The 14,195-nt window shown below is 53.0% G+C and overlaps 1 protein-coding gene across 2 annotated transcripts in view; it reads right to left on the reverse strand.

Moving 5' to 3' along the window:
* pex14 (peroxisomal biogenesis factor 14) overlaps positions 1 to 14,195 on the reverse strand; it is a 54,965-nt gene that overhangs the window by 2,228 nt on the left and 38,542 nt on the right. For both annotated transcript variants that reach the window (XM_072713365.1, XM_023793476.2), the window contains 4 exons: positions 12,887 to 12,972; positions 9,540 to 9,642; positions 4,869 to 4,966; positions 368 to 459 (listed from right to left, as the gene is read on the reverse strand). In XM_072713365.1, the coding sequence (XP_072569466.1) occupies positions 368 to 459; positions 4,869 to 4,966; positions 9,540 to 9,642; positions 12,887 to 12,972 (379 nt within the window). The remainder of the gene's footprint in view (positions 1 to 367; positions 460 to 4,868; positions 4,967 to 9,539; positions 9,643 to 12,886; positions 12,973 to 14,195) is intronic.

Consider the following 14,195-nt stretch of genomic DNA (forward strand, 5'->3'; position numbering starts at 1 on the left):
GCTGGGGGGGCTCTGCACACATCAGGGCTCATTAACCAGTAACGAGGCTGCCACGCGCCCCTCCCAAAACTCGCATGCCGCACGCCTTCTGCAGGGGGGGAGCACAGATCAGCAGACAGGACACTGATCCCGACTTTTCCTGTGCGCTCTCTTTAAATTGCTGGTAAGAGAGTGGGCAGTTGGTTAGGCTGGTTAAGCTGGTTTAGTACCTGAACCTGGGACACAGATGCTTGGCTCCTGATGGTAAATCAGGGACCTCATGCACGAACACCACATATGACCACCCTCTCTCTCCACCGGTGCTGCCATCCAATGATGTTGCCGTGATCTGGGAACACCGGCGCCCCCACTTGGCAGGGCGACATACCTGCTGAGCAGAAGCCCCTTCAGGGACACCATCTCGACCTTCAGCTCGCTCATGGCCTGCGATTCCAGCATGCGACCCGTGGCCGAGGAAGCCTGTGGGACGGGGGGGGGGGGGGGGGGCACAGAGGTCAGGGGAAGAAGCAGAGAGACAGCACCGACATGAGGCCCAGAAGCCAGAAACCCGAGGGGGGGGTTTCTCTCCCCTGTCAGGCACTGAGATCTTCCCCTGAGGGCAACAGGCATGAATCATGCCGTTTTTACATAGTTCTCCATATTTCCGACCGCTGATCACTGGAGGGGAGACTCGCTTGATAAGGAACGCCAAGCGCAACAATGGCTGCATTTATGAAGTGTCTCCAAGTATGCAGGCGTTTATTAAAGGAGAGCCTTATCGCACGAGCTGGCATGGCATGAATTGCGACAGAGGGACGGCTAATTGAAGCGGCCTGCGCCAATTTGAATAGCAAATCACACCAAAAAACATACATATACAGAGCTTTGTTTGCATGGAATTGATGGTAGTGCCTCTGGGATGGCGCCCGCCCCGAGCACAAGCCGCGACGGCCTGCACATCACGTTCGCCTGGGATGGCGCCCGCCCCGAGCACGGGCCGCAACGGCCTGCACATCACGTTCCCCTGGAATGGCACCCGCCCCGAGCACGGGCCGCGACGGCCTGCACATCACGTTCCCCTGGGATGGCGCCCGCCCCGAGCACGGGCCGCGACGGCCTGCACATCACGTTCCCCTGGAATGGCACCCGCCCCGAGCACGGGCCGCAACGGCCTGCACATCACATTCCCCTGGGATGGCGCCAGCCCCGATGACTAGCCGCGACGGCCTGCACATCACGTTACCCAGGAATGGCGTCCTCCCCGAGCATGGGCCGCGATGGCCTGCACATCACGTTCCCCTGGGATGGCGCCCGCGCCGAGCACAAGCCGCGACAGCCTGCACATCACGTTCCCAGTGGCAGAGACAAAGGCACCTAATATCCCAGTATCACACATCTTAAGCTTCAAGGAAGCTTCCAGAAAAACCACAGCCAGCTTACGGTGTGGTTCCATGTGTAAACTTCATTCTTACTGTCAAAGTTAATCCTATTGCTGGGGGGGGGGGGCACCAGCCATGTAATCGGTTTTCATAAAAGTGACAGGTACACAAGTTGCTTTTAACCAGAATGGCCTCATTATTGATTATTACAGCCTGATTATCACATATTTACAGCACGACTTCCAGGGCCAACACTCCCTCCAAATGGCATTCGGGCTTCTGCAGGGGCCGGGGGCATTTCCCAGGTGCGTCTGGATACCCTGGGGAGGGCCCCAGGCGGCTCTGAGCCTGTTCCAGGGAAAGCACCCCCCCTCCCAAGTGCTCTGAAGCCTCCAGGAACAGACGGCCCCCACATCAGTGGGCTGAGCCCAAGATTTCCTGCCCTCTGAAGTCAGAGAGGGGGATAGGGATTATACCTCAGGAAAGGGGGGGGGGGGGGGCAAAAACAGAAAATAAACATGTGATTAAGGACCCTGGAGGTGGCCGGTTCACCAGGAAAGGGGATAACTTAGGCCCCTTCGCGCGTAATTAAATCTTGAAGAAATCATTGAAGCACATCTGAAAGGGACTGGAGGTAGAGGGTGTCGGGGGGGTCACCCGTCGAGCGGCTGGTGACCCAGCGGCCCTGGTAAAGGCCGGCTTTCTGGAAGGCGGGGGTGGCAAGGCCGGTGAAAAGCCCCTTTGGACAGGCCTCACCTTAATGCTGCCACCCACCCAAAAGGGCCAGCATAATAAGCCAAGGACACACTTCTCTAATTTTATTGCTAGACAAAAAAAAAAAAAAGTGAATTGCTTCAGAGCCAAGGTGTTCATAAAACAGGGTACTAAATAAGGAAAAATAACAAAAAAGTTAATAAAAGCCTAAAGAGCAGCTGGGTGTAGCTGAGATTTGGGATGTTTGTGAAACACCACCTTCATTTCAGCCCCTGCACCTCAGAAGCTCCACAGGGGTCACAGCAGGAAGGTCTGCGTAGAACCGTGGTCTGCAGCCATCCAGCGCAGGATAGGAAATCCCATTGGTTATTGGGGATAACAAGCGGTGAGCCTGGCCTATCCTGAAGTCAGCCTATGCTGGACACGCCCCCTTTTGACTGGCCTATCCTGAAGTCAGCCTATTCTGGACACGCCCCCTTTTGAACACGCACACACCCCCCACGTAGCTGCTTGTTCACACCAAAGCATCCAAATCTAAGGAAATCACTCAGAAGGAGCTGAAGTGGAACTAAATGGGAAGAAAACGCTGCAGAAAAGGCCAAACACACAAAGAGGCATGAGACATTACTATAATAATAAATGGTGATTAATGACTGCACCCCATTAACAGGTTTCACCTAACGAGCACAGCTTTTCACTAGATGCTAATTAATTCATGGTAACTATGATCCCCACCCCCCCACAATGTAATATATGTATACAGATGAATTAGCTTCAAAAATAAATCCCTTCCCAGTGTTTCAGCTGCATAAGCTGGTATAATTTATTTCACTTTGTTTACTCCCCGTCCGGCTAAAGGGCCTCCAAACTGAGAGGTTACTAATCTGCCACGGCCGACCGCAAATGAAGAGGCATGCAGCACTGAAGCAAAACCACAGTTTCTCAGGACCCTAAGATAACATCATTTAAGATCAAACTCTTCGTGCTGAAAAGGAAGTGCCACAGATACACATGCAAGATGGCCACCTTTGCTTGGTGCTGATAATGCAGCTGCTTTTCGATGCAGACATCAGGTTTTACCCCGTACATGTACTTTGGAGACACACTCGCACACGTGCACGCACACATACACACGTACATGCATAGACATGCAATGATCATGACCACAAACTTCCTCATCTACAGCACACGCTTCCAAAAAAAGGTCATCTGAAATACAAAAAAAATAAAGGCAAAAAATTCCCCCAGAGAGCATCACACATCGCTTTTCAGCGGTTAGGAAATAAAAGAAATGTTTACTTAGCAGCTGAGGAAACAGGAGTAGCCATGTGTTTCGGGTTAAGTGTGCGCTTCCGCGTTAAGAGCCCTCATTGGTAGGCCAGCCGGCCGCTCCTCTTACCGCAAGGAAGAAGGCGGAGGGGCAGCTTCCAGAAGAGACCGCTAACGGCTACACGCTAAGTAGCTCCGCAGCCCAACATGTGTCCTTAATCACGCTCCCCGGACCTGGAAACAATTTTCCAATTTCCCATATGGCTCGAGACAACAGAGCGCCGTGTCTCCGAAGAAAATTTAAGATCAGCGTCACGGCCATAAAGTGGAGTTTATGATTTGTTTAATGGCTGTTTTGATGTGAAATATACTTTTTACGCACTGCTGCCTTCCAAAGAGCCACTCATGGCAAACGTAGCAGAAACTTTTTAATCTAATTTATATTTTGACAAAAAAAATCCCCTAAAAAAAAAAAGACTGAACGAGAAAGGAGTCATTGTTATAGTATAGTAAAGTGCGGACGGAGGCGGCCGCGTGCGTCTGGCAGCGGACGGAGAGGGCATCACTGGCGCTCTGACCCGGCCTTGCTCCCAGACGCGCTACCTTCCAGGTCGGTCCCCTTCTCTACCCCGTCGTCATGCCAAATGGCAGTGTGACCCGGAGCCATCACTCTAACATTACCGCAGTCTTGAACAAACAAAATAAATAAAAATAAATAAAATTAAAAACCAACACGCGGTGATGCGGCGGATTCGCGTCATCCCTTCGTGTTTCCACCGAGACAGATGTGCCCACATCTGTTTGCTCGCGGGATCCAGATGCTACTCTATAGCAGCCTCGCGCCTAACAAGCTGCGGACACGGAGACTGCTGGCTTTTCGGGGGCCGTTCCACAATGATTTATTGCGGGGTACAGGGAGCCATCAGGGGCCTGCACTACGCATTAAGAGGCGAGGAGGCGCGTCTGTGCATGTGCTGATCGAGGCTGTCGACCCCCCATGGAAGTGAGTCAAGGGGCATCGCCAGACCCCACATCAGAGACGAGGCCTGGACACAGGACATAAGGTGGCAGCGTGTGACGATGACACTGTTCCGTCAGCGTCGCCTGTTTCCATGACTGCCAGAATCCCGAAGCCTAAAATTCAGCCGGAGCACCAAAAGCAGAAGAGGGTCTCCTTTCTGGTGGTCTGTCCGGGCCAGCTGACCACCATGGGGCCTGAGGAGATGGATCGCCGCTGCACCAGCTCTGTCACTCACCTTGCGTGCAATGCTGCTTTGAGGGCCCACCCATGCAACACTTCCTGGCTACAGTTGCTGCACATGTGCATTGCTGCCGCTTATACCTGCCCTTCAGATGAGACAAACATCTCGCCTTTGCTGGAAATCGGTCTCCATTCGGTATGGGCCGCTTGGTAGCCCGAAGACGATGCCTCTGTCCGAACAGCGGCCAGCCGGCCAGCTAGCGACCTGAATACCGGAGAGCGGGAAGCCTGTCGATACGGCCGAGTGCCGAGCACCAGGGATTTACCTCAGAGGAGGCCAAGTCCTGGCTCAGCTCCCGTATCCGCTGCTGCTGCTGGGCCAGGAGCTCCTGAACAGAGGCCAGAGTGGTCTGGAGCTGGGCGACTGGGGAACAAGAGAGACACACAGAGAGGCGGCGTGAGACAGAGGCCGGGACCCAGGAAGCGTGAGGCACGCTGAGGCCAGCAGACATAGACTGCCATCCTTCGCTCCCAAAACACTGACACACTGGTCGGCTTGTGAAAGCGCTGCCCAAGGTCAGGGCCTGTCAGGAACGAAGCTCCAGCTTTGGGGCGGCTGAGAGCCCTTTGTGTGCGGGGGAGGGGCGGCTGCTGTTCTAAATCTTTAAACTACAGAAGCACAGGACCACGGAAACGAGACATTACAGGAAACAGAAGGAAAATAAGTCGCTCTTTGGTGTGCATGAGGCACCTGCCCTGCCAATCACAGGTAAAGTTTAGTCAAACGGTAACACCCCATACGAGTATTTCCCAGGCCTAACGGTAACACCCCATACGAGTATTTCCCAGGCCTAACGGTAACACCCCATACGAGTATTTCCCAGGCCTAACGGTAACACCCCATACGAGTATTTCCCAGGCCTAACGGTAACACCCCATACGAGTATTTCCCAGGCCTAACGGTAACACCCCATACGAGTATTTCCCAGGCCTAACGGTAACACCCCATACGAGTATTTCCCAGGCCTAACGGTAACACCCCATACGAGTATTTCCCAGGCCTAACGGTAACACCCCATACGAGTATTTCCCAGGCCTAACGGTAACACCCCATACGAGTATTTCCCAGGCCTAACGGTAACACCCCATACGAGTATTTCCCAGGCCTAACGGTAACACCCCATACGAGTATTTCCCAGGCCTAACGGTAACACCCCATACGAGTATTTCCCAGGCCTAACGGTAACACCCCATACGAGTATTTCCCAGGCCTAACGGTAACACCCCATACGAGTATTTCCCAGGCCTAACGGTAACACCCCATACGAGTATTTCCCAGGCCTAATGGTAACACCCCATACGAGTATTTCCCAGGCCTAATGGTAACACCCCATACGAGTATTTCCCAGGCCTAACGGTAACACCCCATACGAGTATTTCCCATGCATTAATAGGTCGCGATTTTTTTTTTTTTTTTTTATACAATCAAGACATGGGGTCCCTCCAGTATGAATGTCAGGCCCAGCAAGGACCTCAGCACTGAGGACGGGGACTTGGGCCTACAAGCAGAGAGTCTGCTGGTGCTGTTCCAGCCTGGAGAGACTCCCGATGTGAACTGTGTCAGTAGGCAGCTGTGAAGGTCTGCAAGTGACGGCAAACAGAGATCTTAAAATCACCCATTATGATGTCAATGTCCATAAATGATTCAGATCCAGCGCAAACAAACGCAGGCCAGTCTCAGCTGTGAGGATTACGTTAGGCGCTCCAGAGCACGCACACTGTGCCCGGCACACCGGGACCTCTAATTTAACCGAAATGGCGTCTAATAAGATGAATATTGGCCGGGGTTTATTCCGGGGACTGAAATGAAAGCAATTCCAACGGTTAAGCGACCACTGATGCTGCTTTAGACATCAAGTTGGAAAATAATAAAGTCAGAACCTCTAATTTTGTGGAAAATAAGAGGTTGTTTCAATTTTAAGGCCAGTCTGAGATACCGTTGGGTGGGACTGTGTCATGGGAAAGGTCACACTTTTCCCGAGATGCTGAAATACGGGAGTGCTTCCCCGACCTGCCTGGCGGTTCTCCTCCAAAGGCATTTCGCTACCTTAAACTTAGCTTCCCTCAGAACAGGAAGGCCTGTTATCTCCGTTACCCCTCCACCAAAGGACCAGCACGATAAAGCTTTTAAAAACATTCAGGATGTTCAATTAACTGCAGGGGAAATGGCGAGTTCAACGACGCACTTTCCGCTTAAACCAGGGAGGTAATAAAATCATCTCTGAGCAGAGTAAATAGGTTAATCCCTAATCTGGTGCCCGACCCCACGTTAAACAAGCGTCTACATGCCCCCATTAGCCAATATACTGCCAATCGTTATGCATCTAAAAACCTTCAAACCATCAACAAGCAAAAAAAAAAACAAAAAAAAACAAATAAAATTACGAACGCTTTTATTTGAGGAGGGGAGCATGACTAAGTGGTCCTGCTAATCCCAATAACAGAGATCTTCTTTTATTGACTTTGAAGATTGAATTATTTCGGGTTCAGGTGAAGGTATGGGAGATGAGAGACAAATAAGCACAGTAATAAAAGAAACGGCACTAACAGGCAGGGACCGGTGTTATAAAGCAGGATATTATTTCAAATAACATGGAGAACAGGCCGTTTCTCTCCTCTCCACTCACACGTGAATTCCCAAACAATGCATTAAGTTTCCAAACTGATTATATTACAGAAAACCAATAAACATTTGTATAAATCATCCGGAGCAAAGTGTTAAATCAAGTCTAATTGGTTTAACATCAAGAGATATAGTAGCTGCCTACTGTTTGGCTTTTCGGGAGAAGGTAAAAGGCTTTATGATGCAGGCTCCTTCGCAGACACGACCAAACCACATTAAAGAGCCCCCCTGCCCCCCCCGCGTGCGCACCAACACCGCCCGCACACACCCAGCTAATACCGTTCTTCCCGTCTTGACCCATGGCACACCCCATCCCACCTAAACCCCCCCAGCGCAATGTTTGACAGCTTCAGCTGCACGGTGGACATTTTTACTGGCCCGCAGTGGGGTACCACGGCCCACTCTGCCTGCTACGACCGCTCAAGCCCCGCCGACCGAACTGGGGACCTCTAGTGGTAGGTAGCTGTCAGGCACCTGAGATTGTTCCGTTTACCAGCAAATCCCCTCCTGGAACTCATGCTGAACAGGTAATAACTTGCTGCTATTGTAAAAGGGGGGGGCGTCAGGAAATGGGTGAGCGGGGCTGGGATATCTCAAAGTAACTCCCTTCAGCTCTTACACAAATTCGTCTGCATATCAGGAGTGCAGAGGATCTATGGGTAATGTGAGCGTCTAAAGGACCACGGCACCCCCTGAGAACCCCCACGGCACCCCGAGAGCCCCCACGGCACCCCGAGAGCCCCCACGGCACCCCGAGAGCCCCCACGGCACCCCCTGACCATTTCTGCAAGTGCTTCCTCATGAGAGTAGACAGGGCCTGTTAAAGGTACTTCAGAATCCTAAGAGTGGGTCGCATCACTCTAGATTATTGGAGAAACAGCCCGTATTTTGAACATTACACACGTCTGGACTGGCCCACGTCCTGCACAGCCAGCTGGTCACCAATATGGTTCCTTGCTGCCAAGGCCGGTGGAACCGGCGGCGGACCTGACAGCCGGCTCGGTGCGCTAAAGCCTGTCCAAAAGCCATTCATTAACCGGGCCCACGAGTGACTGAGCGAGCGGTAATGTGAGCTTCGGCGCACAGCGGAAGCTGGGAGACTGATGCGGGCGCATTTAAAGCAACGCATTACTTCCGAAACAGGCTGACAAACAAAAGGCCAGCTGGCACTATGCAGCCTGAGCCCTGACGGCCATCACTTACCGCGAGGAGGACGGGGACTGGCGCCAGAACCAGCGCCATTCTTCATGCTATCGAAATGTTCATCAACAGCCAATCAGGGCTGGCCACACGCAAACATACAGCTAAGATCTGGGGGAGGGGCCTCAATGCAAGGAACGACGCAGGAATTACGCTCTGAAACAAACAGAATATGTACCGAGAAAGGAAGCAAAGATAACAGTCACCTGGCCTCACCTGCAGCAAGCCAGGAAACAGAAAAGGCATCCAGGAGGAACAGGCGGGAAAATGCAAATGGAGTTAAATCAGGCCGGCGTTTCCAGGGTCGGGATTGGCCTGCGCCCTGCAAGATCGCAGCTTTTCCCTGCATTGCACTTGTTTCCTCCGTGTCCTGCACTTTCTGCTCCGCTGCCCACAGGCATGCAGTCAGATGAGTGGTCTGCAGTCTGCAGCTGCATATCTTGCAACGGATGCACTTCAGACATTAACACGCTCTGCATAAACGGTCAGCATGGACTCGCACATTATAATCAGGCATGTCAGCCTACACCCCCAATAAAGCTGCCGATTCAGAGCCTTATAGGGCCACCAGACCGGCTGCACGTCACCAGAATTACAAACGCACCCACTTTATGCAGTTCCTAAGACCAGGCCTGGACAGACACCAACAGGGGACACACTTGCTGTTAGACGCGTTCCTAGGCTCTGACTCCTGGCACACTTAATTAGTGCTGCTTCCCGGGGGGGGGGGGGGGGGGCTGAGGGATGGCCGCCACACCTGCACGAGACAGGAGACACACCTGACACTGTGCGCTTAATCACTGACGCGGCCCGACGCAGGCCGGAGCGTCGCACCTCCGTGGCGAAATTAAAATGAACTTTCTCACCATGGGGGGGTGCAACGGGGTGAGGGGAAGAGGAACGCTGTCATTTCCCGTCCGCTCATTAATATTCTGAGGTTAAGAGCTTTTCAGCCAAACGTAATTAATTGAGGCTGAGCCGACAGTAAACAAGCAATTTGGAATTAAAGAGAAATGACGGGTCCACCGTTTGTTAGAACGCGAGCGGATTTCGGCGACAGATAAATGACGGGAAATGTTAAGGGGGGAGAAGTGATGAAGAGATTAATCTTCACCTGTCTGCGTCAGTGTGCTGCTTATCTCAGCCATGCTGCTCTCCATCCTCTGCAGCTGCTTCTTGTCCTCCTTGCTGCCCATGATGAGGGGAAGGATGTATTTCTGCAATAAAAAAAAAAAAGTCTCACCAGGAGCCCTCGGAAAAAACAAGGGAGACCTGAGGACAGCAGAAGCTGGAAGGCTGGCTGGAATCCTCCCGAGGGACACCGGCTGACTGACCAGCAACCACGGCCTGGGGGCCCTCCCGAACGTCGGACTGTAGGATCTGCTTTCAGAGGAAAGTCAGAATGAACCCCAGCCTTCCGCCCAACTCAGCATGCCATTTCCCATTAAACATGACATCAATCCAATCATTCACTGCAGCCAGTAGGTGAGGGAGTGACACAGGGTGTATTAACGCAAAAGCAGTACTTGTGGTCTTGGTCAAAGCGGTCTCGCTAACTTGCCTCCCAAGAATGGACTTGAGGTGCAATGAATCATGGGATTGGTCTATTTCGGTGAGGATGCAACTGATGTATCCTTGATATTTGAGGTGGGGCAAGAACGACATCTGGAGATTTTTACCATGCTCTGAACTTCTGTACTGGAACTGGTCTATGGCAATGGAATATGACGTAAAACAAGGACACGAGAACACATGTATGGTCAAGTACGCCTACTGAGAAACACCTAATGGATAAACTGTGCCCATGTGACTTCTGTCCAATCGCATCGCACCTCCCACGGGGCAGGACCTGCAGAGCTGGACAGGCCTAAATCCCAGAGTGCTGGTCCTTAACTATCCCGTTTGAGAAAGTCAGCGTGCACACAGGGAAAGTGCCATAGAGGGCAGGGGTGCCGGGACAGGAACCCAGCAGAGATACAGTGTAGGATTTAGAGATAGGAAGCCATTAACTGGGACGTGCAACCGTAACGAGCTGGAGTGTGGGAGGGAAAAAAAGAAAGAAAACAGAGCTGTTTATACAAGCAGCAAAGAAACAGGCTGCAAGAGTTACTCGTTAATCTTTAATGAACTTAAATATGACTCAAACATTAATGAATTTTTTTTTTTAATCTGATGCCACAATTATTTTTTTTTTATAATTTTTTCCTTATGCATTATTATATTATGAATTACCATGGGCTGTCCTCAGAGTATTTAATAGGTCTGAATGTGACAGAACCCATGAGGACAAACGAGAGCCGGGGGCGTGGCCTGATGAAGAGCCGGGGGCGTGGCCTGACGAAGAGCCGGGGGCGTGGCCTGACGAAGAGCCGGGGGCGTGGCCTGTGAGTGAATCGCAAAGATCTCTCTAATGTCTGTGGCCGCTTCCCTCCGTTTTCGGCGCAACATATGCGGATTTCCCCTCCCATCCGCATTATTTCCTGCAGCGTGTAGTTAATCTCCTCTCACTTCATGGTCACGTGACAGCCCTTCAGTTCATGCTCTGGTGGTGCCCACAGCCCTCATGATGCCACTCCATATCCAACGTGTAGGGTAGGGCATGGGTGCTGGGGGCATCACACAGGGTTCAAATTCATTAAGTGCCAGTGCCCTGGGCAGCGCCACAGGAACACACGACCTTCTGAAGACAATTGCCTGTCAGCGGCACGCCACAGTGACCGAGCGGCAATTTGATGCGAGTACAGCCAGCGGGCACCGCGGGCAAGATGTCAGGGCCCGGGCCACACCGCACCAACTACACCCCCCAAAGATAAACGGACGTTTACGGGCAGGCACGGGCTAGCAGCAGATGTAGCAGTTAGTAGCCTGGGCAGTGGCCAGTAGCCGCGGGAGCAGTTAGCAGCGAAGGTAGCAGTTAGCAGGGTGGGCAGCCGCTAGCAGCAGAGGTAGCGGTTAGCGGCCCAGGCAGCGGCCAGCAGCCGAGGGCGCCGTTGGCGGCGAAGGTAGCGGTTAGCGGCCCAGGCAGCGGCCAGCAGCCGAGGGAGCCGTTGGCGGCGAAGGTAGCGGTTAGCAGGGTGGGCAGCCGCTAGCAGCAGAGGTAGCGGTTAGCGGCCCAGGCAGCGGCCAGCAGCCGAGGGCGCCGTTGGCGGCGAAGGTAGCGGTTAGCAGGGTGGGCAGCCGCTAGCAGCAGAGGTAGCGGTTAGCGGCCCAGGCAGCGGCCAGCAGCCGAGGGCGCCGTTGGCGGCGAAGGTAGCGGTTAGCAGGGTGGGCAGCCGCTAGCAGCAGAGGTCGCCTTTAGCTGGACAGGCTAGCAGCTAGCAGTGACTAACGGCACAGGGAGCAGCTAGTGGCAGATGTACAGCGGCTAGCCGCGGCCAAAGTCTCCTTATGAGACCCCAGCTTGGCGCAGCTGGTCATAGTGCCTCCCCAGGTGGTGCCACAAGGCAGATTTTCACAGCCAGCCCAGCGCCACTGGCGACCAGAGAAGCAATAAACACTTTAGAGGCAAAAATGGGAAAGGAGTGTCGCCTCCGAGTGTCAGGCATGCAGAATTAATAAAAGGGCTGCTGGAGGCCGGTGTGTTTACACATGACTCCATAACATAAGTGAAGCTCGCGCCAGGGAGGGGGTGGGGGCAACATATGGCCCGAGCACGGCTGCTCACCCCGGAGGCACGGCAGACTGCCCACCAGGGACTGTCACCCTGCCACCAGCAGGGAGCGCCACTTTGCCTGGCGTAGCTGGAGTGTGGGACACACACACACACACACACACACAAAAGAACAAAGGAGTTTGAGAGAGTGCAAGTCCAACAGGCAAAAAGCAGAGGAACAACAACATGGATTTCGAAAGAAAAGTAGAAAAGAAAGTAGAGGAGGATAAATATGCTAAGATAGAGAAAGAGAATTAAGACAGAGCATGGAATCCAGCTGCAGTGATGCTGCTGTTACCATGGCAGCAGCTCAGCCGAACCCTCAGCAGACACGCCCCCTAAAGGCCACCGCGGAGGTAAACACCCAGAGATCTCGCTGACTATAAAGGTCAACTGTGGGCAGGAGGCTTATATTACAGGCGGAGCAGGGGGGCTTTAGCCAAGGCGTGGGATGTACGAGTTGGGACATGAGTTGGGACATGACTTAGCTTTAGCTAAGGCGAGGGTGCGAACCGGGGGGGCTTAGAGCGGCGAGCAGTAACGTGCAGACAGCCTGGTGTTCACCGCACGCTTTAAGAGCACCGGCGAGACGCCGGGAGCCTGGCACACGACGAACTCGTACATCCCAAGCTCACCGACTGCCGCCGTTACGGGGGGGTGAACCTGCAGGGCGGCAGGCGCTCACCCAGGAGACCTCACCCCCCCCCCGGCTTACAGCCAATGGGTAGGTGACAATATGGCCTGGCCTTCTCCACAGACCCCGCCCCCATTCGAACCAGGAGCACAGGGTGGAGGCGGTGCTGACGTACCCGGTACAGGTGATGGAACCCAAAAGCGATGCCGGCCATGATGACTGCCAGGGCGCCATAGTCTCTCCATCGGGGGCCGGTGGGTCCTGCAGCAGAAACACACCCCTGAATTAGGCCATGAGATCACACTCATCTTCATCATGATCATCTGCACAGTTTTGAGTCCTGCTATTGGTCAGGTTATTATATGGGGTCCATCAGCGAACTGATTCCAATAGACACACTAGTAGTTACCGCTGGTTAAACCAGGCAGCGACTGACAGCAAATGGTCATCTGACCCACCAGGGACGTCAAAGTTTGGAAGCCTTTTCTACACTTTTTCAACATTCAGGTGTGTCAACCTCAATGCGCTGTGAGGCCGTCACGATAACCCATGGGACCTTGTGCAACAACGGCTTGCACACCATCGTTAGGGACAAACACATTTTAATCATCATTCAGTTGGGGGGGGTGGGGGAGGGGGCAGTGATGAGATTTGAGAAAATTCAGAAGCAAATTTATGGGACATGACATTCGGACAGCGGGGAAGGGAGCCAAGGACCAGTATCTGAAAATGCTCTTTATAAATGTGGGCCAAGGGGAAGGCAGGAGACGTGAAGGTCCATTCACACGCCAAGGCGTCTCTCTTCCGCAAAGTCGACCGGGATTGGGAGGGGGAATCACCACCAGGGTTTCCAGAAATGCGAAATGCCACAGGATTCGGGTACCGCTGCCCCAGTGAGTCCTCAGTACTGCCTTCCAATATGACTCAGATTAGCAATTATGATGAAGACTGAATGAGAGGATGACGTCACAGCGGCGGCAAAGCTCTGTGACAAATGTCAGGGAGTGGAGGTGCAAGGCAACAAGCAAATAAACACCAGGAGGTGCAGAGCGGGGGCCGGGGGCCATGAGCCCCCCCCCCGGCACCTCAGTGCGGGCATCTCCCGCAACCGAGGAAGCAGAGACACTCACGGAAATTTCCGCTTCTTATCTGTCTGCAGAGCTGAACGTCACTGAGGCCGCAGGTAAGGAGGGGAAAAACAAAACCATAACGGCAAACAAACAGGGTGTGACGTACATGAAAGTTTTCACAAACAACACACCAAAAATACAAGTCAGAAACCCCACAAATTGAGTTTCATCTTTATTTGCGGACATCGCCGGAAGACGAGAACAGAAATGCACAGAGCAGACACGCGTGCCAGAGAGAAAGCATCCAGCAGGCTCCAGGAAGCTTTCGTTAGGATTCAGAAACAGCTGAATGGGCTTTCATTACTAAGGCAGTTCAGGCTAAGGATCATGGGACTCGAACCGGTAACCCTCTGC

The sequence above is a fragment of the Paramormyrops kingsleyae genome, chromosome 6 (genome assembly GCF_048594095.1).
Source record: "Paramormyrops kingsleyae isolate MSU_618 chromosome 6, PKINGS_0.4, whole genome shotgun sequence".
Classification (NCBI taxonomy): domain Eukaryota; kingdom Metazoa; phylum Chordata; class Actinopteri; order Osteoglossiformes; family Mormyridae; genus Paramormyrops; species Paramormyrops kingsleyae.